At 49.2% G+C, this 27,095-nt stretch overlaps 1 protein-coding gene across 1 annotated transcript; it reads left to right on the top strand.

The window, feature by feature from the left end:
* Positions 1–166: 166 nt before the first annotated feature.
* On the top strand, positions 167–27,095 carry ASCC2 (activating signal cointegrator 1 complex subunit 2). The gene is made up of 19 exons (XM_058036787.1): positions 167–202; positions 2,484–2,579; positions 4,207–4,365; positions 4,701–4,871; positions 6,757–6,886; positions 8,681–8,748; positions 9,165–9,275; positions 11,675–11,787; positions 12,822–12,896; positions 13,429–13,536; positions 14,569–14,637; positions 15,255–15,329; positions 15,727–15,913; positions 16,481–16,695; positions 18,203–18,322; positions 22,364–22,582; positions 24,563–24,671; positions 25,640–25,716; positions 26,420–27,095. The coding sequence occupies exons 2-19, from the start codon at positions 2,499–2,501 to the stop codon at positions 26,586–26,588; spliced, it is 2,256 nt and encodes a 751-aa protein (XP_057892770.1). The 5' UTR covers positions 167–202; positions 2,484–2,498; the 3' UTR covers positions 26,589–27,095.

Raw genomic sequence — 27,095 nt, 5'->3', positions numbered from 1 at the left:
CCGGCCCCGGTGCCGCCCCCTGATTCACACCCAGCCCCGGTGCCGCCCCTGCCGCCCACAGCCGGAGCCGGAGCAGGGCCGGTGCCGCCGCCGGGGCGGAGCCGGCGCGGGCCCCGCCCAGCCCAGCCCGGTAGTTCCGCTCGGGGCCGGAAGCAGCGCTGGGCCACGGAAGCGTCGCGGGGCTGGTGGGACGCGATTGCCGGTACCGGGCTCGGGCAGCTGAGGCGGGGCTGGGCTGGGCTGGGCTGGGCGGCAGCGGCCGGGCAGGGCCCGGTGCGACAGGGACGGGGACCGGGACGGGGTCGCGGGGGCAGCGGGAGCGGCGGGGCCCGGCGTAACCGGCGGTGTTGGGTTAACCGGGGGAGTCTGGCCATGGGTAGGGCCGAGGTGACAGAGCTGGGGGTGCTCAGCTGGAGCGGAGAAGACTCCAGGGAGACCCCAGAGCCCTTTCCAGTGCCTAAGGGGTCCAGAACAGCTGGAGAAAGACTTGGGACAAGGGCCTCAAGCAGCTGGACACGGGGAATGGACATGGGGAATGGACACAGGGAATGGCTCCCAGTGCCAGAGGGCAGGGCTGGATGAGATATTGGGAATTGGGAATTGTTCCCTGGCAGGGTGGGCAGGCCCTGGCACAGGGTGCCCATCCTGGATCCCTGGCAGTGCCCAAGGCCAGGCTGGACACTGGGGCTGGGAGCAGCCTGGGGTAATCCCTGCCCATGGTGAGGGGTGGAATGGGATGAGCTTTAAGGTCCCTTCCGACATAAACCATTCCATGAATCCATGCTGCAGCATTCCCTGTGCCAGCTGTGCTGGGCTGGCTGCCTCACCCTCAGCAGTGTCACATCACCCTGGATGTCTCCATGGATGTGCTCATCAGTGGGAATTGCAGGACAGGGAACACTTCTGGCACTGGGAAAATAAATTTCCCTGGGAAAATCAGTTTCCCTGGTTCATCATGTTTGGCTCTTCCACTGCACCTGAAATCACAGGGCATGACAGATTGATCGTGGGCATGTGGTTTACACCAAAGTTCTTTGTGGGGGGAAAAGTTTCTGAGAGTGATCAGGAATTATTCCCTGTTGAGGTTATCCCATACTCAGGTTTATTCTCTTCTCTAGCTTCTCTAGGCTGCTGTCTCTTCCAGGATGTTTTTGACTTGGACTGGAGACTTTGGTGCCTTCCAGGCTTGAAATGAGACACTTGGCTTGTTTTTCTGCGTTACAAACACACATTTCTATGTGCAACCTTCAGAATGACTTTAAAAATTTTTAGAGCCAAATTAAATATATGATGAAACTGAACTAATAGCCAGCTTGGCTTATTCTGCTAAAAAGTTTTGGTGATTTCTTTTTTTTTTTTTTTCCCCAAAGAAATTGTTCATCATAAAGTAATAGTTGCTTCTGTCATCATTTTAGTTTTTAAACTCCTCTGAAAAGATGGAATTATTTTTTTGTTTTCTAAACTGTAGGTGTTGCTGTTGCTCTGCTGTATTATTTTAATTGAGCTCTAAAATGTTAGATTAAAGAATTTTTGCCTAAATCCATAGGTGACAAATTTATGAAATGAAAAATGTTATTTTTTCACTTGCTGTCTAAACCATGACCCCACTCCTGAGTCAGAGTTGTTCAGCGTTAGAGACCCTGCTCTTGTTTTAATTGGTTTCCAGCCCAGGCAATGTGACTGCAATTAAACATGCATCTAAGGAGATGTGTGACTTTCTTAATACAAACATAACTTTTTAGGGGTGCTACCATTTTGCAGAACTCATAACCCCCTAAAGAATTCAAAAGCTCTTTTATCCTGCAACTTTCATTTTTCTAAGTCTGAACTTTTTTAACAGTGCCCGTAACATTCTTTCTCTTGAGTTACTCCAATATTTGCCTTATAGTTAATTTCAGAACGTTAATTGAAACATTTCTGAGCCCACAAATGCTGCTGAAGATGAAGCTGTGGTTTTGTGAGCACATGGGAATTGGCAGGAGTGGGTGGGGAAGGCTTTTGTAGGCTCAGCCTGTGTCCCTTGTCTGGCTGAGTGCTGTGAGATTCTGCACACAGGCACCAAAAATGCTCTTTTAAAGCACAGGCAAGGCTGTGTTTGGGCTGTTCCTGCAGTTTGTGCTGTCAGGAGAGACACTGTAAGTGTTGGAAGAGGCTGCAAAGGCCAGAGTTCAGCACGGCTCTTCAGCAACTCCATTTAAATATCTAATTTCCATATTAAACAGTGTCCCCAAATGTGTTTTGTTGTCCTGGAAGATATCTGTAAGGATCAGAGATGAAAGTTTAGCACCACATTCCAGATTTCCTCTGATACATGTCCAGGTCCCCCCAGAATTTGGCATTTGGTGGGGTATAAATTGCTGGGTATAAATGTGTTCCCAGCCAGTGTGAACGTGTTACAGCAGGGCTGCAGCCTCTTTTGTTCTGCTCTTGCCTGACTGACCTTGTGAAGTGCATCCTGTGCTGCTTTTGTTTGCTGGGGACAGGAAGAAGCCACCAGGATGCCAGCACTGCCTCTGGACGAGCTCCAGCTGACAGAAAGGGATCCCCAGACAGGGAAGCTGAGAACTCTGCCAGCTCTGGTGAGCTCTGGTGTTCCTGAGAGCCAAACAGACCTTCAATAAATCATTGTCTTACACTGGGGCTTGTCTGAGATGGGTGACAGGAGTGGCTGGAGCTGTGTTGGGAGGTTTGGGTGGAGATCAGGGCAAGGTTCTTCCCCCAGAGGGTGCTGGCACTACCCAGGGAATGGGCACGGCCCCGAGGCTGCCAGAGCTCCAGGAGCCTTTGGGCAGGGTGGGATTGTTGGGGGTCTGGGCAGGGACAGGGGCTGGGATTATCCCTGTGGGTCCCTTCCAGCTCAGGAGATTCTGTGATTCTGTGAAATTTGTTCAGCCTGCTTGTTAAATTATTTTTTTAATGTGTTCACATAGTTGAGATTTCATTTACCCACCATGAGAAAAACCCAGAACATGAGACCCAAACTTGCTGTGTTCAACATCTGGAGTAAACTGTGTTTACAGCACAACTACCTCTCTTGAGCCTGTAACCTCTGCTGCAGTGCAGGGATGCTCTGGGAGTCTCTGCAAGCTCTGCCTCAGGTTTAGCTCTGAGCTGTGGCACTGGGATTCATCCCTTGTGCCTTCAGCTTGATGAAACCAGGCAATTCAACCCACAGAAACCATATTTTCCCAGAAATAAGGTCTGGAGAGAGCCTTTTGGGTGTGTTGCAGGAGTGGGACTGTCAGTGCTGCTCACTCCTGAGGAGCTTTACCCTGAGCACGCCTGGGATGAGGCAGAGCCCAAACCTGCTACTCACTGAATTCTCCTTTTAGGGTGGGTGTATTTGGGCAAAGCCCGTTCAGTAACCTTTGGGAAAGGTAGCAAAGTGTTTGTGCCTTTGATGGTTGTGTCAGTTTGAGTTCATGGAGTATTGTGCAAGAACCAGTTCAGAGGGAAAAGAGAGAGTTCAAAGGCATGCCAGGAAGCTCCTGCTCTTTGTTTTGATGGTGTGGGAGGATTGCTTTGTCAGGCTTTGGTTAAGAGAAAGCAAGGAGCAACAACTGCCAAATTATCAAGGTCTGAAAATGTTGTTCATAAAGAACGATACAAACCCACTGCCTTGAAAGGGTAGAAAATGAGAAGTTACCAGGGGAGGGAATGTTCCTGTCATCAGGACTGTAGTGGCAAGACAAGGAGTAATTGGTTCAAACTGAAATTTAGATTAGATATTGGGAAGGAAATGTTCCCTGTGAGGGTGGGGAGGTTCTGGCACAGGTGCCCAGAGCAGCTGTGGCTGCCCCTGGATCCCTGGCAGTGCCCAAGGCCAGGCTGGAATAACCTGGGACAGTGGAAGGTGCCCCTGCCCATGACAGGGATGGAACTGGATGAGCTTTAAGGTCCCTTCCCACCCAAACCATTCCGTGATTTGATAATGTTAAGTTGTATTAAAAAGTAGCTTTGTGTTTCCTGGAATTCAGTGAGCAGATGGTGACATTGCTGTCACTTGGTCTGCAGTTCTAATACCAAGGTTCTAATACAGAGGTTCTAGTACAGAGTTTAATACAGTGGTTGTAATAGAGTTCTAATACAGAGGCTCTAATACAGAGGCTCTAATACAGAGATCTAATACAGTGGTTGTAATACAGAGTTCTAATACAGTGGTTGTAATACAGAGCTCTAATACAGTGGTTTTTTGGCTTTCTGCAGCACCCAGAAATTAAAGCAGATCGGTCGTTCGTGCTGTACAAGCCCCCTCCTGCCATCAGAGACCCTGCTCTGGTGGAGGAATTCCTGGAACGAGCAAAATTCATTGCAGATGACCTGAACTGGCTTCTGGCTCTGCCTCATGACAAATTCTGGTGCCAGGTAATCATTGCTTTTTATCTGGAGATACAACATAAACATCCAGGTGCTTGTAAAAGCCATGAGCCTTACATCATTTTCATAAAGATTTGTTTATGCTTATTATGTCATGCAGGAAACATTTAATTTCCATTTCTGCACCTTAGAATGCAAAGAAAGTATTTCCCTAAGGATTTTCCATTGGGGATTTTAAGAGTTGGCTTGTGGATGGATATAGGAGTCCTTTTTGTGGGCCTGGGTGTTTTTGATTGCTTTAAATTTAACTGGGCTGCTCAGCAGCACGACCTATGAAGGTGTGACATTCCCTCCTTCCATTTTCCTGCCTTTGCTTGTGCCAGGTGATATTTGATGAGAGCCTGCAGAAGTGTTTGGATTCCTACCTGCGCTCTGCCCCTCGCAAGTTCGACGTGCTGTGGGATTGCCACCCCGAGGTGCAGGAGCTGCAGAAATGCCTCCATCGCAGTGTCTTCCTCACCTTCCTCAGGATGTCCACCCACAAGGAGTCCAAGGTGAATGTTCCCATGCCTTGCAGGTGCTCCAGGCTGTGTGACTTAGGAAAAAAGAGAGAAATGAGTCATTTTCCTTCTGGCACGGACATTCCTCTCGCTGATGATTTTATCAGCTGGGTTCTCAGAGTGGAGGTGATAACACTCAGAGCTGAAGTATCCAAACTATGCAGTGATTCCTTGGTTGATTGCCTGCATCTTCTTCCTGAGTAATAGCAGGTTATCCATGTGCAGTGGTTGGATATGTCATGGGAAGAGGAGGGAGAGCACGTTGGCCTTGGTGTGGCCACGTGGAGCAGGCTCTTCATGCCACCAGTTCCTGAGCGTTCACTCCATTAGGGCCATAAAATTCCTTCTAATACTTATGTCTCCATGAACTTGCCCCAAATTTTGGACATAGAGTGAAATCTCTCTAAATTACAGTTATCTTGGCATCATCAAGCATTCAGCCTGGAGAGGAAAAGGCTGTAGAGACACCTCACAGCCCTTTCCAGTGCCCAAAGGGGCTTCAGAAGATCTGGAGAGGGACAAGGGATGGAGGGACAGGACACAGGGAATGGCTCCCTCTGCCAGAGGGCAGGGATGGATGGGATATTGGTAATTGGGAATTGTTCCCTGGCAGGGTGGGCAGGCCCTGGCACAGGGTGCCCAGAGCAGCTGTGGCTGCACCTGGATCCCTGGCAGTGCCCAAGGCCAGGCTGGACACTGGGGCTGGGAGCAGCCTGGGACAGTGGGAGGTGTCCCTGCCATGGCAGAGGGGGCACTCCCTTCCCACCCAAACCATTCTGAGATTCTATAATTAAAGACATCCTCATCACTAATTGTGTGAGTGCAGCTCCCCTCTGGAGCTATGGGATTTTCACCTTTGGGCAGGGTGAGTGAGGCCCCTTGTGCTGCAGCAATCACTGATCTCCTCACTGGTTCATCATGTGTCAGGGCTGTGTTGGTTCTCTTGCTCATCACAGTGCTGACATTCAGGATTTTTGAGGGAAAGGCCTGGGAGTGGAGGAGTGGGACAGGAGCAGGATGAAGGAATGCTGGAGCCTGCAGCTGGCACCACTTCAGCAGAAGTACCTGACACCTCTGTGCTGTCTTTCATTGCAGGATCTGATTAAACCTCACCACTCCAGAGGCAGGGGAGCATTTGAAACCATTTTCTAGTTGAGTGATCGGCAGGGGATGAATAGTCCATTGTCATGCAGGAGTCAGCAGGAGTTCTGGAAAGGGAACCTGGCCAGCACTGAGCCCCATCCCTCTGCTTCAGCAGGGACAGTGTGCCCTGCCTTTCACTGGGATTGAAAACATTTGCTGTCACAGGCAAACCAGGCTTCTGAAAATCCAAAATCACATTTCAGCTGCCTGTTTCTCAGTGTCAGACAATGGGATTTTTCTCACCCAGAATGTTGTAAGAAATGCCTTCAGTGTGATGAGGTTTTGGCACAGTGTTCAGCAGTCAGCATGTAGAGCTGCAGCTCTGGGGTTTCTCCCTGCCTGTCCCTGATTCTGTGGTCTCTGGTGCTGGGTTCTGCTCTCCAGGGTGCAAGAATCTCAGGCTGTCCCTGTGCCTGGTTACTCATTCCTGCTCCTGAGCTGTTCTGGTGTCAGGCTGGGAACTGGGGACCTGCAGGGAGATTTTTTGTAAAACTTTTAGGTAGATTAGATTAATTCAGCTGCTGTTCAGTGGGGTGCCTGGTATGGCAGGACACGAATGTGGGAATAGATGGCTCCACAGAAGCTGTTTCAAGCAGAATTGCTGCCTTCTATGAAATAAATTCCTTAACATACCTTTGAGAGATGTTTTTACAGGTGCCATTATAATGCTGGAGTTACTGCAGAGCAAGATATGGATTATCCTTTAAATTCCTTTTTTTTTTTCCTCTCTTTGTAGGATCATTTTATCACTCCTTCTGTCTTTGGAAAAATTATTTACAATAACTTCCTGTTTGATATCCCCAAGATTCTGGATCTCTGTGTCCTTTTTGGGAAAGGAAATGGGCTCCTGCTCCAGAAGATGATTGGTCAGTAAAAGCCAAGGAACAACTTGCTACATTTAGGTTTTTGCTTTTATGACAAGTGACTTAGTGGGGTTTATACCAGTGGAACTGCTCTGAAAATTAGTTGTTCAGTAGCACCTGAGATTTGTCATTTCTAGATCAGATTGTGCTTTTCTTTTCCAATGTGCACTTTGCTTGTTCCAAGGAAAGCTTCATGTCCTGCTTTGCTGCCCTGAGCCAGGCCCATGTTGTTAGACATAAACCTAGGCTCAGTTGTTTCCTGTGCCAATTGAATGTGGCCTCAGCCCTTGTAGGAGGAATGTGGGGCTCTGTAAAACCCTGGCAGAGATGGCAAAGGGTGAGGAGGGTTGGGAGATGGGCACGGTCCAGCTGTGAGTCTGCTGTTCCCAGAGCTGGCAGCCAAGTGAAACATTCGGTGTGAGGTAATCACTGCTGTGGGAAGTGGGAGAACCTGAAACTTGGGTGCAGGCATTGATGCATCCAGAGCTTCCAAACCACAAACACTTCAGAGCCTTGCTCAAGCTGTGCTTATCCCTGGCTTTCTGTGCCTGTACACATGGCCCTGGTGGTGAGTACACAGGGAGGAGCATCCAGCCATGGGTGCTGAGGAGTGAAGATGGAGCACGTTGATTTAGCTTCTCTCTTTATCTTGATCTTTAACATCACCTGAGTGGAACGATATCTACCCTTGGATTAAGCCAGCTCTTCCTGAATTCTAACCCACTTTGCCTGCAGCTCATGGGATGAAGGTTTTCCATTTCTTTGGTAGTTATTTTTGTCTCATTTCCAACTTCACTCACATGAGAAGTGTTAGTTAAATCATGTGGTGTAGACAGATTTCCAGCCCGAAAATCTTAGATAAACCTTTGCATTTTTAATCTTTTTATCCTTTTTCAGTAGCTTCTACTCTAAATTCCTCTGTTGTGCCTCAGAGATGGAAAGCAGGCATGGCAAGACAGATGCTTCCCTTTCAGATGGGAAGCTTAGATTATCTGGGTCTTAAAATATTCCAAAAGAGACCTAAGTAATGAAAGCTCCTTTGAATTATGCTCTGGAGTGCATAATGCTGCATGCAGGTGACCAAAGGTTTGCTCACCTGATTATTTCACTATGTCGGGACAGTAATGGCATGAGCAGTTCTGGTGTGTAATTCATAACTTCAGAAACTTGAGGTTCTTCTCAGGGTATAACTTTATCTGAAACTTGTCTCATAGCTCTGTCCTTGCTGGAGAACTCCTAATTGTCATAATCTGAACAGTAATTCCCAGGAAAATAGGAGCCTTGGTGCTTGCTAGGTGAGGATTTATGGTGTGGCATTACTCAGTGGAGTATTTTGTAAAGATAATGGAGTCCTAGTAAAATAATAGCAGGTGTTACTAAAGGCTCATTACCTTTAAGAAATATTCGGCAGCACATCTCCTGGTGTGTGCTGAGCTGTTATCAGTAATTAAAAGTCAACTCCAGTTGTCAAATAAAGGATCTGGGGTTGTTCAGTGATAGTATTTGCATTATTCATTGATTCAGCCCCTGGAGCGTGAATCATCTGACATCTCATTTGCTCTGCTCTGATGAGCATGTTCCCATTGCTGCATCTCCAGGGGCATTGCAGAGCTGATGGAGCAGCTTTTTGGGAGCAGGGCCTGTGCATGAGCTGAGGAGTCAGGGTGGGCTGTGTCCCTCGTGGTCACTAGGTGTGTCTGGGGTGTCAGCAATAACACAAGTACCATTTTCTGATGCTAATTTGCTCATTGGCATCAATGTCTGAACTGATGGAAAAGCTCTCCTTTCCCTTTTCAGGAAACATCTTCACTCAGCAGCCCAGTTACTTCAGTGACCTCGATGAAACTCTGCCCACTATCCTCCAGGTACTGCTTTCCTGCTGGCATTTCATCTGGAAATGTGGCATAGCTTGGAGAGTGGGAAGGGAGCACTGTAGGTGGGCACAATGTGTTTCATGAGGAATATCCTGAGTTGGAAAAGACCCAAGAATCATCAAGCCCTGCACAGATATCCCAACAATCCCACTCATTGTCCAAACACTTCTTGAGCTCTGACCACCCTCCGGGGGAAGAACTTTCCCTAATATCCAGCCTAAGCCTCCCCTGACTTTGCTGTTTCTCCCTTTCCCTAGTTTGTTAGTGTCTGTCAGGGAGGTTTTGAACTTTATCTAAAATTATTACTTGATGACTCCTCCCTCCCACCCTCCTTCAGCTTCTGCCTTCTCTGCTGTGTCCCACTGCTGGCTCCTGTCTGTTAACACTGCCCTGTTCTCCTCATTTAGGTGTTCAACAATATTTTGCACAAGTGTGGTTTGCAGTGTGAAGGGGCCTCTGCTGAGCCCCAGAAACTGGAAGAGAAAGTCAGTGTGACTGCAGGGAACATGCCCCTCCAGGTAGGAGTGAGCTCTGTGTACTCTGAGCAGGCCACAGAGGATCATTCTGTTCCCCAAAGCTCCCACAGCTCGTGGTTCTGTGCCATTGCTGCACTCTTTGTCCTGGGACATGGTGATAAAACCTTTCCACCATGAGCTGATTCCTTTCAACCATATCCTTTGGAACATGGATAGTTTTTAACCTGGCAACTTTTTTACTTAACCAGCTTATAAATAATGCAACAATATCTGACAGAGGTCTCCACCTAACCCTGGAGGTCATGAGAGTTGATTTTTTTTTCCTTCAGAAATGTGTGTTTTAACACCAGTGTCATTTAACTGCAGATAATTAAGAGGAGTTTATGTGCTGGGGGCTGTGCAAAGACAGTGAATGTGGTCCTCTGGAAAACCTTAGTCTTTCAGTTTGTGTGTGGGACCAAACTATCAGTTCAAAGTATGATTTATTGATAAGTGATAGTTTGAAACTGTCATTTAGTGTGTCACTCAGTTTGTTTCAGCTGCCTTGGAAATGCAGCTTGCACTGGATCAGACTGCAGAAAACATCCCTTTGGTTCCCATGTTTCCCATGTTCCCTTTGGTTCCCATGTTTCCCATGTTCCCTTTGATTCCCATGTTTCCCATTTCCTTTTGATTCCCATGTTTTCCATTTCCCTTTGGTTCCCATGTTCCCTTTGGTTCCCATGTTTCCCATTTCCTTTTGATTCCCATGTTCCCTTTGGTTCTCACATTTCCCATGTTCCCTTTGGTTCCCACGTTTCCCATTTCCCTTTGGTTCCCATGTTCCCTTGGATTCCCATGTTTATCGTGTTCCCTTTGATTCCCATGTTTTCCATTTCCCTTTGATTCCCATGTTCCCTTTGGTTCCCACGTTTCCCATATTCCCTTTGGTTCCCACATTTTCCATGTTCCCTTTGGTTCCCACATTTTCCATGTTCCCTTTGGTTCCCACGTTTCCCATATTCCCTTTGGTTCCCACGTTTCCCATATTCTCTTTGGTTCCCATGTTTCCCATGTTCCCTTTGGTTCCCATGTTCCCTTTGGTTCCCATATTTTCCATGTTCCCTTTGGTTCCCATATTTCCTATGTTCCTTTTGGTTCCCATGTTCCCTTTGGTTCCCACGTTTCCCATTTCCCTTTGGTTCCCATGTTCCCTTGGATTCCCATGTTCCCTTTGGTTCCCACATTTCCCATGTTCCCTTTGGTTCCCATGTTTCCCATGTTCCTTTTGGTTCCCTTTGGTTCCCATGTTCCCTTTGGTTCCCATGTTCCCTTTGATTCCCATGTTTCCCATGTTCCCTTTGATTCCCATGTTCCCTTTGGTTCCCTTGATTCCCATGTTCCCTTTGATTCCCATGTTCCCTTTGGTTCCCATGTTTTCCATGTTCCCTTTGATTCCCATGTTTCCTTTGATTCCCACATTTCCCATGTTCCCTTTGGTTCCCATGTTTCCTTTGGTTCCCATGTTTCCCATGTTCCCTTTGATTCCCATGTTTTCCATGTTACTTTTGATTCCCATGTTCCCTTTGGTTCCCATGTTTCCCATGTTCCCTTTGGTTCCCATGTTTCCCATGTTCTCTTTGATTCCCATGTTTCCTTTGGTTCCCATATTTCCCATATTCCCTTTGGTTCCCATGTTTCCTTTGATTCCCATGTTCCCTTTGGTTCCCATGTTTCCCATTTCCTTTTGATTCCCACGTTTTCCATTTCCTTTTGGTTCCCATGTTCCCTTGGATTCCCATGTTTATCGTGTTCCCTTTGATTCCCTTTGATTCCCATGTTCCCTTTGATTCCCATGTTCCCTTTGATTCCCACATTTTCCAAGTTCCCTTTGATTCCCATGTTCCCTTTGGTTCCCATGTTTCCCATGTTCCCTTTGATTCCCATGTTTCCCATGTTCCCTTTGATTCCCATGTTCCCTTTGATTCCCACATTTTCCAAGTTCCCTTTGATTCCCATGTTCCCTTTGATTCCCATGTTTCCCATGTTCCCTTTGATTCCCATGTTTCCTTTGGTTCCCATGTTCCCTTTGGTTCCCATGTTCCCTTTGATTCCCATGTTTCTGCTGTGCAATGCTTCATGAAAAGAAACACTGGGGAAGAATTCCATATGTGGAGGGTGTATTGAGGGCAAAGCCACCTTCCAGAACAGAACCTCATGAGGGTTCTTATAATCTCCCAGGATCTTTAATGAAAGCAGACAATTGGGATTGCATTGTAGATACTTAAACAAACATTAGGAGTTCTAGGAGAAGTGTTGTCTCTGCCCCCAGGCCCTGTAATAGGTTTATGGGGTTGATACAGACTCTGTGCAGTCAGGAATAGGCCTGTCCCCAATATTCTGTGTCCCTGCTGGGAAATCTTGCCTGGCCCTTCCCTCAGTAACTGCTCTTTCCCTCCCAGGAGCTGAAGGACATTGTGCTGTATTTATGTGACACCTGCACAACTCTCTGGGCCTTTCTTGATGTCTTTCCCTTGGCTTGCCAGACCTTCCAAAAACATGAATTTTGTTACAGGTATGTCTTGGAGTGCAGACAGAGTTTGTCCTGGCCATGTAAAAATACTGAATGTGCCACTGTGTCCTGTCCCATTGTTAGATGAGGAGACAGATTTGATGCAGAGGCTGCTGGGGTCTCTCTGGCAGGAATGCAGCATAATAAATACATGGAGATAGAGATGTGTGGATTTCCTGTTCTATGTCTGTTGTTATTTAAGAGTGATCCTAGAGCCAGGCATCCATGACCATTTCCAGTCAGCTGAACAGTACTGGGTGTGCTCTGGGAAGGGTGGAGAGGGACCAGTGTTATGGACAAAAGGAACTTCTGCTGTAGGACCCAAAGCAAGGGAAGCAGAAAGTATTTCAGAGAAATACTTTTTGTTTTCAGGGTCTGAAAACAAATTCCTTTGATGTTATGCCCAAGTTTCTTGCTAGAGAATATCAGTGAGGTTTGGCAAAAGCTGAGAGGCTGGGAGAGAGTGACAAGGGAACAGCCTCAAGCTGTGCCAGGGGAGGTTCAGCTTGGGTGTTAGGGAACATTTCTTCATGGAAGGGGATGTCCAGCCCTGGCACAGCTGCCCAGGGCAGTGGAGTCCCCATCCCTGGAGGGATTTACCAGCTGGATGTGGCACTTGGGGACACGGTCTGTGGTGCCTTGGCAGTGCTGGGGAATGGTTGGACTCAGTGCTCTCAGGGGGCTTTTCCAACATGAAGGTTTCTGTGATTCTGAGAGTGTTGGGTCTTTTCAGGCTGCAGATCTGTGTTGGGGGTTTTTCTGGGTCGAGCAGATGGTTCTGATCAGCACCAGGATGCTTCTCAAATGCTTTTCTTTCTTACCCCTTCAAAGACCTCCCTGTGATTTCCTTAGAGTGCTGCTCTTTTTTCTGTGCTGTGTTTGCTTGTGTTCTGGGGCAGAAATACCAAAATGAGGTGATGCTCATGGGTGCTGCTGGTGAGAGGAGGGTTTCATGAAATCAGCCATTTGTTCTGCCTTTTAGCAAATGACTTTTGCAACCTCAGCTGACAGGTACAGGTTTGTTCCCCTCTGTACAGATTGGCTTCGTTTTATGAGCTGGCAATTCCTGAGCTGGAATCTGCAATCAAGAAGAGGCATTATGAAGATAACAGGTGAGAATTCCTGCAAAGGTTTCCTTTGGATCTTCAGTGAGACTTCCCTGGGCTTAGTTAAGAATTCACTTCATGCTGCTTTACCCATCCCTGAGGGGCCTGGCTTTTTTGCTGCTGCTTCAAAGGGCTCTGAAGAGATGACTTCTGTAATAGCAAATTTTCCTGGGCACTGGGGTGACGAATCATTTTTAGTGCTGTGTAAGAAGGAATTTGATGGGAGGTGCATGTAAATTGTTACAAAGTGTGAGAACATGAATGATATCTCTGTGTAGCTCAGTCTCAGTGTGAGGCACAGGCTGTGCTGGTACAGCAGGGGTCTTGTGTGGGGAGCTGCCAGGACAATTGGGATTGAAAAGCTTTATATAAGGCATGGATTTTCCTTAATGACCATGAAATGTGTCTAATATCTAGTCTTTGCAGCAAGGAGATGATCATCCTAATGAAATTCTTCTTCTAGAGGATTAACTCTGGCATAAAGGTGTGTTACAGATTCTGGTGCTGACACTAACAGTGTCTTTTGCTCTCTCTGAAGTGTTTTTGCTGATTTGTGGAGGAGGATTTCACACTCCAGAAAGAAGATGATAGAGGTTTTTCACATCCTAGTAAACCAAGTCTGTCTGCAGCCCATCCTAGAGAGCAGGTATTGGCACTTGGCTCTGTGCTACTCACCAATTACTTGATTGCTGTGTGGGAGAAATTGCTTCTCATTTACAAATTTACTGGAGAAAATGAACAGAAACTGCTATTTGTGTTGGGATTGTAGCCAAAGGCTGGGCTAAGGTCAGATTCTTTTGTCCTGTGTATCAGAATGTTCCAGATGGAGCTGTTTGGTCCAGAATCTCTGTGCTGAGCTGGGTCCAATGAGCTTTCTGACCCCAGTGTGTGGCTTGTGCAAAGTTTGGTCATGTGTAACACCTTGAGACCTGATTGTGACCTTCCAGGACCTGGAGGTCCAACAATACAGATGGAGAGAGGATGTTTACAGGGGCTTGGAGTGACAGGATGAGGGGGAATGGCTTCCCACTGCCAGAGGACAGGGTTGGATGGGATATTGGAAGGAATTGTTCCTTGTGAGGGTGGAGAGGCCCTGGCACGGGGTGCCCAGAGCAGCTGGGCATCCCTGGAAGCATCCAAGGCAAGGTTGGATGGGTTTGGAGCACCCTGTGCTAGTGGAAGGTGTCCCTGCCCATGGCAGGGGGTGGCTTTAAGGTCCCTTCCCACCCAAAGGTGCCTTGGAACAAGGTTTGGAGCCTCAGCAGCACCCAGGGTTTGGGCACTGAGGCTGCAGTGGGAGTTTGCTTGGCAGGTGTTCTTGCTCAGGTGAGCACAAACTTTCTAGAAAATTCACTGGTGTAATCCCAAGACATCATAAAGGCACAATTACAAAAGCTGTGCACACCATTTTCTGCTCACTGCAAGTCTGAGGCATCAAACTATTTATAAAGTCTGTCTGAAAACTTGTAATTCTAGGTGTGATACAGCTTGAGATCAAAGTGCTGAAATGTTTGCTGAAGCCTTAAAAACCACTTGCTTCCATTTGACTCTTTGCTCCTATGAAAGCCAAATGTGGCCTGAAATCTCTCTTCCAATGGGGCTTTCCCCTGGTGTGTAAATGTGAGTGGTGGGCTTGGCAGACTTGCCTCTGAGTGTTCACTGTGCTGTTTTCCTGCAGCTGTGAGAATATTCAGCCATTTATTGAGGAATTTCTGCAGATCTTCACCTCAGTGCTTCAGGAGAGGAGGTGAGTCTGGCTGGCAGGAGGCCTGAGGGGGCTCAGCTCCTTCCTCTGCCATTCTTCACAGCAGAATTGCCTGAGGCAGCCTTACGAGGCATTTGGGAGTCAGAAATCTTGTAAGTAGCTGGGAGAAGTGCAGTGAGAGGATTTCAGCCTGCAGCACAGACCCTGGCACAGAGAAATGCAATTCTTCACTCCCTTTAATCCAACCTCACAAAGAAGAGAAGAGCAATTTAGCCATTAGCTGCCTTGACAAGTTAGGCTGTTATTGCTGATCTGTGCTTTCCAGCTGGGCTGACCAGACCAGAAAACTATTAAACATGAATGCTGGAGATGCAAAGGAAGTGGCAGAACTGGGAATTCCATCTTGTCCTCCTGCCCATGCTGGCATTCTGAGCACATTCACATGGTAAAGCAGATTTTCCCTGTAATGCAGCCCTGGGTTCCAGCCCTCACACCTGAGGAGTGTTGCTGTGGTGTAGTGGGACCAAAATCAGGCGTGGCTGGAATCCAGCATTGGGTGAGAGGTTCTCTGTTCCTACCTGAGCACTGAGGCAGTCAGAGAGGCACAGTAGTGCTAATTAATTGAGCTCCACTGATTAAACTTGCTCCTGTGTTTTCAGATTTCTCCGTGACTACGATGAGCTGTTCCCTGTTGAGGATGATGTGAGTCTGCTCCAGCAGGCATCCTCTGCACTGTATCCTTGGGCTTTGCTGGCCTGCTGCTCTTGGATTCCTTCACACCACTGATATTTCTGCCTCTGGTTAAGCTACATGACTGGCAAGGAGTACTGGAAAGTTTTCCCTTAACAGAAAAAAAAGGATAGGGGGGAGTTGTTGCCTAGAGAAGCTGAGGCTGCCCCATCCCTGCAAGTGTCCAAAGCTTGGAGCAACCTGGTGTAATGGAAGCTGTCCTTGCCCATGGCAGGGGGTGGGACAAGATGAGCTTTAAGGTCCCTTCCCACCCAAACCATTGCATGGTTTTGTGAGTGTTGATGCAGGCACAAATTTGGACGTGGCTGACAATCCCGTAGTTACTTCAGGGTGATCCCTGAATATGTGCATCCAGAAATGTCCTTAATGCTGTGCTCCTAGAGATGAGACCAGGACAGCCTACATCCTCCAAGCAGTGGAAAGTGCCTGGGAAGGAGTAGACAGGAGAAAAGGACTCTCAGAAAAGGCTGTTAAAGCTCCAGCAGCATCCAATGGAGCTTCAGCCGTAGTGGAGAGCAGCCCTGAGGACAGGGAGGATCTGGGGGCTGCGTGTGCCCTGGAGGATGAGGTGGGTACAGCTCTGTGTGGGACTGGGCTCTGCTCTCCCTGGGGGCTCTGCTCTTCCTGGCCTTCCTCTGTCTGTGAGGACAGCTTGGTTTGCTCAGCTTTGGGGACAACATGAGATGTGGTGTAATTTCTGACCTTTGCTGGATCTCCATGCAGCCTTGGGAAATGAGACATGAAGCTACACCTGAATCCTGAGTTATCTCTGAGCAAATTGCTTCCAGCTCTCATGGCTTGGGTTTTCCCTTGCTGGAGATTATTCAAATACTCTGTTTCATCCCTGCAGCTCATGTGCATATTTTTGAAATGCAGAGCTTGCCTGTTATTTGAGGAAGGGATTCTCCAGGGTGTCCTTGCTGACTCAGGGACTGGCAAAAGGAGCCGTGTGCCCAAATCTGTGCTGGAAACCTCGTGTAGTTTAAACAGCTGGTTTCTCTTTTGGCTCCAGCCTTGGACTTCTGTGTGTAAACCCTGAGAGCCCAGAGTGCTGCTTGCCCTGTGTTTCTGTGCCCACTGCCTGCCCTCAGCTGTGTCCCTGCCCAGTGCCACCAGGTGTGTTTGGTGTCCCCAGTGTGCCAGCGCTGCGGCCGCGCCCGTCGCCGCCGTGTCCGGCGTGGAGCTGGACTCCCTGATCTCCCAAGTGAAGGATCTGCTGCCAGATCTTGGAGAGGGATTCATCCTGGCCTGCCTGGAGGAGTATGGATACGACACAGAGCAGGTGATCAACAACATCCTGGAGGAGAAGTTGGTGCCGTACCTGGATAAGCTGGACCGAAGGATGCAAAGGTGTGGGACAAGCTCTGGTTGTTTCTGTCTCACTTAATTGCTCTCACTGAAGGCTCAACACTTGTGGAGCTCTAAGAATTTGCATATTTGGGAGAGAGAACAGAAGTGAAGGCTTCTCATTGTCACCTGTCACCAGTTTTCTGCCCTCCTTGTGTCCCTGCAGAGCAGTGGGACCTTTGCTGCTCAGTGTTAGAGTAGAGCAGTGCAGGGCTGTGTTTTGTGACAGGAGACAAAACCACTTATACATGAAATGCTAGACTAAACTAGACTAGAATAGGATAGAATAGAACAGAATAGAATGCTGGGCAATAGAATATATTGCCTCCAAAAGTTATTTTGCTGCAGCATTTGTTGTCACAGCTGTGAAAATCCCAGCTGTCCTACAGGAAAGGGCATCTTCAGAGGACCCAATTCAGCTGGAATTCACCCCACAGGGTCAAACATGGTTATTTAACAGGCTGCTGCTGCTTTGTGAGTGAAGATAGAACAATTCAGATCCATTTTTATGTTCCCTCTGACAAATTTGCCAGGCTTGTCCTGCTTTCCTGGGTTGGGCAGGGGATGGAGGGTTTATAGCTGGTGGCAGGATTGAGCTGTTGGAGTTTGTCTGCAGCTGTGAGTGTGTGTTTGTGCTGCACCAGCAGTTCCTGACAGAGCATCAGGATGTGAATGTGCTGTTTGTTCACATTTCATGGAGTTATGGGCAGACTGTCTCACTGTTGCATTAAAGGAAAGCATCTTTATCGGAAAAATGATGTAAAAAAATCTGAGTTTTGCAACAATCTTTGTGTTCCCACCATCAGATCTGCTGACTTTGGCACAAGTGGTGCAGGACAGGCTTTAGGAAGGATTGCTTTTTCTGCAAAGCCAGCAGTTCCACAAGATAGAGCTGTATTTTTTTTTCTTCCTGCCTTTTGCATCTTGAAACAAAGCTGCTGGTTCGATAGGAAATGTCGAATTGTGACCCCTGCTGATTTATAGGGGAACACAGCAGCATTTGCAGCTGCCCAGCCGAGCTGTCTGCACCACCAAAATGAATGTCAAAAGTACAGTCTTTTCACTTACAAGTTGAACAAACATAAACCTGGAACCCTGGGAAAGATTTAACAAGGGAGATAAATATCTTGAAATCAGCAGCAACAAATTATTGGAATTTTTTCCAGCCTGTAATTCATCACACTTAGTGTTTGTCTTCACTGAGTCACTGTGTTGAGACCAGGCAGTCTGTTGAATATTCTGTTGTCCTGCATGGTTTGATAGACTCTGAAATGAACAGAAGAATTTTCTCTTGTCTTTCTGTGGGTTACTTCAGTTTCCCCTCAAATCCAAGCTTTGGGAAGGGAAGGGGTTGTGCCCTGTGACTCAGCCAGCACCTCTGGTGTGCTCAGGATCTTTTGCTCAGGATATTTTGGGATTGATAAAGGATAAAGCAAGGGCTTAGGGAAGGGAGAGGATTTCTCTCCCTCACTTCACTTTTGTTTTATTCTCTCTGTTTGTTTTTTAACAGGCAGCTGAAGCCAGACCCTACCCCTCTGGTCAGCTCTCGCTGTAACATTTTCCAGAATGATGAGTTTGATGTTTTCAGCAGGGATGCAGTGGATGTGTCTCGGATCCAGAAAGGCAAGAGGTGAGTGTTGGCACCCAGTCATTAGCTCTGCCTGTCAGGAGGAACAAACACCTGGGATCCTGCACATTTATCTCTCCTGAAAAGCTCCTGCAGGAATGTTTTGGCAGGGGGAAAGGCTTATCAAAAATGTTTCCCACCTGTTTGTCTGGGAAAGTGAAGTGAAATATTATGAGAGGGTTGGTTTCACTTAGTGTTTTTCCTAATTGGCTTTCCTGTGTCTGCTGCTGGAGATTGCTCTGCCAAGCTCATTTGTAATGTCAGGCTCTTCCTCCTTGGGCTTAATATTAAACTTGCACTGAACAACAAACCTTGAAAAGACCCATCCCTGAGCCTGGGATTGTGACTCAGAGCTGAGAATAACTAATGATTTGATCCAGAGCCAAGGGAAGATTCAATATCCATCTACTTCAACATCTGATAACATTCAGTGCCTTAGACTGCTTGTGTGTCCCTGCTGCTGTAAAGCTTCCTGCAGAAGGGCACCTGGACTTGTGGAGTAGTTTGGGTTGGGAGGGACCTTTAAAGGTCATTTAGTCAATCTGCCTGCACTGAGCAGGGATCCCCCTGCCATGAACAGAGATTTCTGCAAACCCCCACCAGTTTTCACTTTGCTTTCTGCCTAGCTGGGTGTGTGGTGCTGGCTCCCACTGATGTCAGCTCTGTGGTGTGGTTCCCTTGTTCCAGATTCTTTTAAAGCATATCACAGGATCATGGAATGGTTTGGGTTGGAAGGAACCTTAAGGCTCATCTTGTTCCACCCCCTGCCATGGGCAGGGACACCTTGCACTGGACTTTAAACACCTCCTCTAACCATCCATGGGTGATCTTAATTGGGATCCATTTACACAGCAGATAACTGAAAGTCTGGCTGGAGTTGGAGCCACTGACCTGAGAGCACCCAGTTAAGGTTTTGGTAGCAAAGTTGCATCAAACTCTAGGAAAAAATCACTTTTGTTCCCAAGTCCAGTGGCCCAGCTCCTCAGAGCAGTGCCACAGTGCTGATCCTGTCTTGGCTGAGCAAGAAAGGAATTTCCTTTCTCTCTGGCCAAGGCCATGACTTTTGTTGTGTCCATAGCTGAGAATTCAAAGGCAGAACCTTTCTCCTCCTGGTGGTGCCTTGCTCTGTGAGACAGGTACATTGCACAGGTGTGCTGGGTTATCCCTGAATCCCAAAGCCCTGCACAGCTGTGCTGGGTTATCCCTGATTCCCAGAGCCTTGCACAGGTGGGCTGGGTTATCCCTGATGCCCAGAGCCCTGCACAGGTGTGCTGGGTTATCCCTCATTCCCAAAGCCTTGCACAGGTGTGCTGGGTTATCCCTCATTCCCAAAGCCCTGCACAGCTGTGCTGGGTTATCCCTCATTCCCAGAGCCTTGCACAGGTGTGCTGGGTTATCCCTGATGCCCAAAGCCTTGCACAGCTGTGCTGGGTTATCCCTCATTCCCAGAGCCTTGCACAGCTGTGCTGGGTTATCCCTCATTCCCAGAGCCTTGCACAGGTGTGCTGAGTTATCCCTGATTCCCAGAGCCTTGCACAGGTGTGCTGGGTTATCCCTCATTCCCAGAGCCCTGCACAGCTGTGCTGGGTTATCCCTGATGCCCAGAGCCTTGCACAGCTGTGCTGGGTTATCCCTGAATCCCAGAGCCCTGCACAGGTGTGCTGGGTTAACCCTCATTCCCAGAGCCTTGCACAGCTGTGCTGGGTTATCCCTGATGCCCAGAGCCTTTATCCCTGTTTCCCAAAGCCCTGCAGCAGCAGCTGGTCAAGGCCAGAGAGCACTGGGTTCAGCACAGAGCATACAGTGGCTGGAATATCCAGAGCTCCCTCTGCAGATCACTTGGAGAGCTCTGGAGGCTGTAAATCATCCCTGAGCTGGGCTCTGCTCCCATGGCACTGCCCCCCAGGGGCACCAGCACTCTTGGAGAAGTTCTCCTCTGTCCTGCTGTAGTTATGTGACCCCTTGGGATTATCCTCTTCCTGCTGTCATTTGCCTCCCTTCATTTCAGAACATTTGGGAAGAATCTGCAGGACTCCAGACATTAATTGTGGTTTGAGTAGTTTATAACCTGGAGATCAGCAGTGCCCAAAGGTGACCATATCCAGCTGAATCCAAGGAAAAGCTGCAGTACCTTGTTTCCAGGATTTAATATTCAGCACTGATGGTTCACCCCAGTTTTGGGGTAACAGGGCTCTCCAAGCTTATTCTGAGATCTGCTTTGGATTTGAATTCTATCAAATATTTAATTTTTTTTTCTCCTTCTAAGTACCTTTTGCTCACCAAATTCTCTTGTGTTCAGGGTGCTGTTGCTAAGCCTGGTGTCACCATAGCACTAAAGAGCCAGAGCAGGTTGTCCTGGCCACTCTCAGCATCAGCAGTTTGGGGCAGAGACTGTCCTTGAGAAAGACAAATCCAGCCAGGACGTGGAGGGAATCAAACACAAGGAAATGAATGTGCCAGCATAGACTCTGCTGATCCTGAGAAGTGATGGCACTTGTCTGTGCCTGTCCAGCCCTGGCTGCCAGCTGAATCTGTCTCCTGGAGCCACAGCATGTCCTGAGCTCCATGAGGAGCTACCCCACTGTTTTTTCCTGGGATTGGTGCCCAGACCATTTCATGCAGCTCCTGTCCAGTCACCAGACCAGCTGGACAGGAAGCAATTAGGAGGTGCAGGGTTCAGGCTCAGCTGAATTCCCACAGGAGCTGTTATCCCAGGGATCCCAAGCTCAGCACGTGTTTGGGAGGGCATTGTGCCACCAGTGAGTCATGGCACACAGGGAACACCTCCAGCTGCAAACTTCCTTTGTTTTGAGATTCCAAATGAAAATCCCGGCTGCTGGATCACATCCCCTCAGTCTGTCCCTTCCTGAGTCACTGCCACTGCCTTGGACAGGTCCTTTCTCTGTTAAATCCACTGTTGGGATTAAATCCTGGGCTGCAGGTTCTCCTGGGAATGCTGGCCAGTGGAATCCCTTGTTGCTTTGCTGTAAATATGTTCTTAGCTGGTCTGAAAAATGACACTTGAGAGATTATGCTTGTGCAGCTTGAGACACTCAGCAGCTGCTTTTTAAACCCTCTGTTTCTTGGTCTTCCCTTCTATAAAATGACTGTAATTTACTTGCCTTCTAAATTTAAAGAACAAGCCCTTGCAGTGCTCTGAGAGGTTGAATCACAGTCACTCTCTACTGTTTTGTTCTTTGCCTTGGGAATTGTATTTATTCTCATTCTCACCTGGTTATTTTTTGGATCTCCCTGTCTACATTTGTCCTTTTCCCCTCACATTTGTGCTCCCTCCATGCACCTTGGCCAAGTTTCACCTGCAATGGGATTGCATTTGGCCTCCTGTGAGAGCTCCCTCTCTGTCTGAAGTGCTGGTGGTGGCCTCCAGTTCCTGCTCTTTCTGAGTGGCCAAACAGCCCTGGGACACCACCCTGGATCACTCCAGCCAGCCCTGGGCTCAGCACAGGAAGGAGCTGGAGCTGCTGGAGTGACAGCAGAGGAAGCTCCAGGATGAGCAGAGGGATGGAGCAGCTCTGCTGTGAGGAAAATTAGGATTGTTCAGCCTGGAGTGAAAGCTCTGAGATGACCCAATTGTGGCCTTCCAGGACCTGAAGGGGCTGACAAGAAAGATGGAAGAGAGACTGTTTACAAGGGCTTGGAGTGACAGGAAAAGGGGGAATGGCTTCCCACTGCCAAGAGGGCAGGGATGGAGGGAATATTGGGCAGGAATTGTTCCCTGGGAGGGTGGAGAGACCCTGGCACAGGGTGCCCAAAGAATCTGTGGCTGCCCCTGGATCCCTCGGTGTCCAAGGCCAGTCTGGACAGGGCTCAGAGCATCCTGAGCTGGTGGAAGGTGCGAGGATGGAATAAAATAAGCTTTAAACCATCCCACCATCCCATAAAGCAGCAGGCCGGTAGGTGGGGGGTAAGGCGAGCCTGTGGCACTGGGGACGAGGCTTGCCCTGCTTCACACCCCACTGACCAACAGGACAAAAAGCAGCTTCGGGGGCAGGTTTTAACCCTTTTCCTCCCGCTGCCGGGCAGGAGGGAGAAGGACACGACGCGGAGCCTGGTGAATGACAAGCGGCTGGTGGCGGAGCAGAGGCAGCGCTACAGCCAGTACAGCGTGGTGCTGGACGAGCTGCCCCTGCCCGCAGCCGCCCCGGGCTACGGGGACTACGAGGACGAGTACGACGACACCTACGACGGGAACCAAGTGGGCGCCAACGACGCCGACTCGGATGACGAGCTCATCGCCAGGAGGTGAATGCTGAGGGCAGGGGGAAGGAGGGAGGCACGGAATTGTTTGGCTCCCACAAACCTGGGAAACGCTGTTTGGGCCCTGTTCCTCCACGAGGGATTCAAAGCAGCCCTTTTTCTCTGTTTGCACTGTGATGTGCAAGGAGGGAGGTTTGGGTCTCCTTTCTCCTGTGGGTAGGGAGTGTTCTGTTGTCGTTACATTGCAAAGGTTCCGTATTGACAGAGTTTCGTACCTCCTCGATGTTCTTTTTAGGTAGCCCCTCTAGGCACTGACTCTTCTTTGTCCTCACAGCAGCCAACTGACTCCAGTTCCCAACAATCCACTCTTTTATAACACTTCTTACTGGCTACAGCTGCCTGTTAACATCAGGCCTGCTCCTAATCCTTAATAATTGGCTCAGCTGCAACTCTTTAGGGGGTAAGATGACTTTCTGTACTGTACTGTACCTGTATTTACTCATGTTCTATCCCCCTACAGCAGGCTATTCCTTGAACAGAAAGTGCTGGCACTCTTGAGGCAGAGAACCTCATTGGAAAGTGGCTGTACATAAATACAAACCAAATTCCTAGTCAGACCATTCCTAAACTTCAGGAATGTGTTGCAAATGAACACAGAGTGTGCCCAGGATGTTCTCCAGCTTCCACTGGGCCATTGCCTCAATTAGTCAGCAAATCCAAGAGGGGAATTTGCCATGTGTGGAAATTTGTACTCAGCAGTGCCTCTCCTTGGAGAAACTTCCCTGCAGCAGGGAAAAATGGCTTGGAAAATCAGTGGAGCTGGGCAACCTAAAATGGCTGATTAGCAAAGGAAAACCTCATAATTTGGGGAATTTTACAACCAGACTTTTCCCTGCCAATCCCCTCTTGAGTGCTGACAGCTGGAATTGAGTCCCTGATGAACTGCACAGCACTCTGCACCATGACTGTTTTGGGAAACAAAGGGTTAATGGGGATGGAGGCTGGAGAATATTTATTTTAGAAAGTGTGTGGTTTAAAAGCTGCTTTAACATTCCTGAAAGTGGCCTTTTGAATTCTGATGTATTATGAAGATGTCACCATCCCTAACCTCAAACCAAATGGAAGCTTTGAGGCTCTTTGTCCCTTTTTTCCCTCTCCTAAAGTGTTGAGAAGCTTCAGTTTGAATCCTTTTTGTGTTTTGCCTGTAAGAATGTGGCACCCAGGTGTTTTTCCGTCTTTCAGGTCTCAGTGCCCCTAGAAACAATTAGTGGAGGTCACTGCTGAAAACTGGATCTGTTGGTTTGACATAACAAAGGCTTTTCTGGTTCTGCATTTATTTCTTTGGCAGTGGAATGGTGGGTCTGAATTCCAATGGAATTCAAACACAGACACATATTTATGTTAAAGAAGAGTTATAGGCATGTGTAAATTCTTCCTCCACCCCCAGGCCCTTTGCTCTGCATGTCCAGAGTGATTCATAAAGCCTGATGAATTTCTCCAGGGTTTTCCCCCTGTAGGAAACTGGGGCACAGCATTGGAACTGGGGCTCCCTGGGTAGCCCTGAGCAGTCAGAGGGTTTGGAGCACAGCACTGCCTGAGCAGGAAGGGTTCTGTCCAAATTTGTCTGCTGCAGCAGATGCTCCCTGTCTGCTCTAGCAAAGGATACTCCTTCATATTGTGGCTATGTCTGGATACCCATTTCCCAAAGGAAGCTGTTGTTTCTGTGGAGAAATTCCTTGTGAGGTTTCAGGGTTGGGGTTTTATTTAACTATTATTATTTTCAGTGACAATTTCATAGTGAACATTCCCCAGTGGAGACTGTGTGTTTGCTAATTGCCCATAGGAATGTGGTATTAACTCCTGGGTCTCCTTTTTTTTTTTTTTGTTCAGGAAAATGAAGTCCATGAACTCTGTAGAGTCTCATCTTTTTGAAGACATAATGCAAACCACAAAGGATGTGCTGTTCAGAGAAATGTTTGTGGCTGTGCTGTTTTCTTTTCTAACTATTTGTGTCTTATTTCCCAGGCCATTCACAATTCCTCAGGTCTTGAGACCTAAAGGACATGAAGAAGGACAGGAGACAGAGGAAGAAGATGAAGAGGAGGAGGAGGAAGCTGAAAAGGAAAGAACAAAGGTGACATTTAGCTGGAGTTGCATTCAAATTTGCCATATTTCTTCCCTGCTTCACCTGCAGGTGATGTGGAGCAGATTTCCTGTTTCAGAGAGGGAATCTTTGAGCAGCAGCAGCAGGGACTGAGCTGCTGTTCAGTGGCTGCTGGGCTGTGATGTGTCCCCAAGGAGAGCTCTCCACAGCTTCCTGCCCTGACTGTGGTGGAGCACTGACACTTCCTCTGTGGGGAGCTTTAATCTGCTTTACCCAGAGACAGACAGAGCCAGCAGAGCACTCTGAGGGTCACTGGCACTCTGTTTCCATGGATGTGCTGGGAGCAGCCATGGGCTGGGAAGGTTTTCAGGCAGGTTTTGTGCCAGGTGTTGTGTTTAGAGTCCCTGACACCAATCCCACTGGTCCAGAGGTAATGAACCAGGAATTGACTCTGTTCCAAACAGAATCCTCTCCTCTCCAGGCTGCTGCATGGTGCTGATGGGTTTCCTGCCCTGTTCCCTTGGTGCTGATGTGTCTCTTGACGTGTTCCCTTGGTGCTGATGTGTTTCCTGCCCTGTTCCCTTGGTGCTGATGGGTCTCCTGACCTGTTCCCTTGGGGCTGATGGGTCTCCTGACCTGTTCCCTTGGTGCTGATGAGTCTCCTGACCCGTTCCCCTGGTGCTGATGGGTCTCCTGCCCTGTTCCCTTGGTGCTGATGTGTTTCCTGCCCTGTTCCCTTGGGGCTGATGGGTCTCCTGACCCGTTCCCTTGGGGCTGATGGGTCTCCTGCCCTGTTTCCTTGGTGCTGATGGGTTTCCTGACCTGTTCCCTTGGGGCTGATGGGTCTCCTGAGCTGTTCCCTTGGGGCTGATGGGTCTCCTGACCCGTTCCCTTGGGGCTGATGGGTCTCCTGACCCGTTCCCTTGGGGCTGATGTGTTTCCTGCCCTGTTTCCTTGGGGCTGATGGGTCTCCTGAGCTGTTCCCTTGCCTCCTTCAGGACCACTTTGTGCAGGACCCCGCAGTCCTGCGGGAGAGGGCCGAGGCCAGGCGCCAGGCGTTCCTCGCCAGGAAGGGGTAAGCAAGGCTGTCCCTCTGCCTCTGCAGCTCTTCTGCTGCTGGCTGGGGTTGTTGGGGGTGTTGCTGCTCCTTGGCATTCCTGTGTCAGGGTCCTGCCACAGTGGGGTGGATTCCTCACCCACCCTTTACATCACTGCTGGTTGTTTTATCCCTTTGAATAGGGGGAGGCATGGCATGGAATCATGGAGTGGTTTGGGTGGGAAGGGACCTTAAGAGCATCTTGCTCCACACCCTGCTATGGGCAGGGACACCTCCCACTGTCCCAGGCTGCTCCAAGCCCTGTCCAGCCTGGCCTTGGGCACTGCCAGGGATCCACCCTGTGCCAGGGCCTGCCCACCCTGCCAGGGAACAATTCCTTCTAATAGCCAATCTAAATCTCCCCTTTTTCAGCATAAAGCCATTCCCCCTTGTCCTGTCACTCCAACTAGCAGAACCCTGTGGAAGACAGGCTCTCGGAGAGCACAACTCCCAGAGCTCCAACAGCTCCCACAGGGATTTTGGGACAGTTTCATAGCTGGTTTCAGCTGATGGGCTCAGTGTGTGCAAGGACACAGTGGTGGTGTGGCTGATGCTGCTCCTGGGCTGCCGTGGGAGCCCTGAGCTGAACCCCTCACACCTCAGTGTTTGTGGGGATGTGGGATTTCACCCCAGGAGTGCAGAGTGCCTGCACCTTGTGATGTCCTTGCTCTGTGTCCCCCAGGCACAAACACGACGGCTCCGCCGTTGTTGGCACCGCCAAGGGCCACGGGCAGAGCCGGGAGACGCTGCAGGAGCGGAGGAAGAAGGAGGCCAACAAAAGCACCCGAGCCAACCACAACCGGCGGGCCATGGCCGACAGGAAGCGCAGCAAGGGCATGATCCCGTCCTGAGCGGCTCCGGGGCGGGGCACACCGTGCCGGGCCCTGCCCAGGAGGAGGCTCCCGGTCCCGGCGTTCCCCTGCTCGGGGATGGATGTTGTGTGCAATACCCGGCAGCCGGGCTCGCACGGAGCTGCATTCCCTGTGGGAGTGCAATTCCTGCCCTCTGTGTGTGCCCGTGGCTGCAGCCAATACACGGGACAGGCTGCAGCAGCCGTTCCTGCCCTTTTGTACTATTTATAATTCAGAGTTTTATTTTCATACTGGAATGGGCAGCTCCGAGAGCGCGGCTTCCATGGAAATGCCTTATCCTGAACTTGGGTTATAGATTGTCCCAGCTTGGAAAGGACCCACAGGAATCATCCAGCCCCACTCCTGTCCCTGCCCAGACCCCCAACAACCCCACCCTGTCCATCCCTGGCAGTGCTGCCCAAAGGCTCCTGGAGCTCTGGCAGCCTCGGGGCCGTGCCCATTCCCTGGGCAGCCTGGGCAGTGCCAGCACCCTCTGGGGGAAGAACC

Source organism: Melospiza georgiana, chromosome 18, assembly GCF_028018845.1.
Source record: "Melospiza georgiana isolate bMelGeo1 chromosome 18, bMelGeo1.pri, whole genome shotgun sequence".
NCBI classification, from domain to species: Eukaryota; Metazoa; Chordata; class Aves; order Passeriformes; family Passerellidae; genus Melospiza; species Melospiza georgiana.
The sequence above is the reverse complement of the archived record's forward strand: the minus strand, read 5'-3'. Positions and strand labels throughout refer to the sequence as shown.

Excerpts from the sequence above, each read along its gene's own strand:
- ASCC2 (XM_058036787.1), top strand. The coding sequence starts at position 2,499 with ATGCCAGCACTGCCTCTGGACGAGCTCCAGCTGACAGAAAGGGATCCC. Across the intron at positions 9,276-11,674 it reads CAGGGAACATGCCCCTCCAG|GAGCTGAAGGACATTGTGCT; the intron begins GTAGGAGTGAGC and ends TTTCCCTCCCAG. Across the intron at positions 18,323-22,363 it reads CGGATCCAGAAAGGCAAGAG|GAGGGAGAAGGACACGACGC; the intron begins GTGAGTGTTGGC and ends GCTGCCGGGCAG.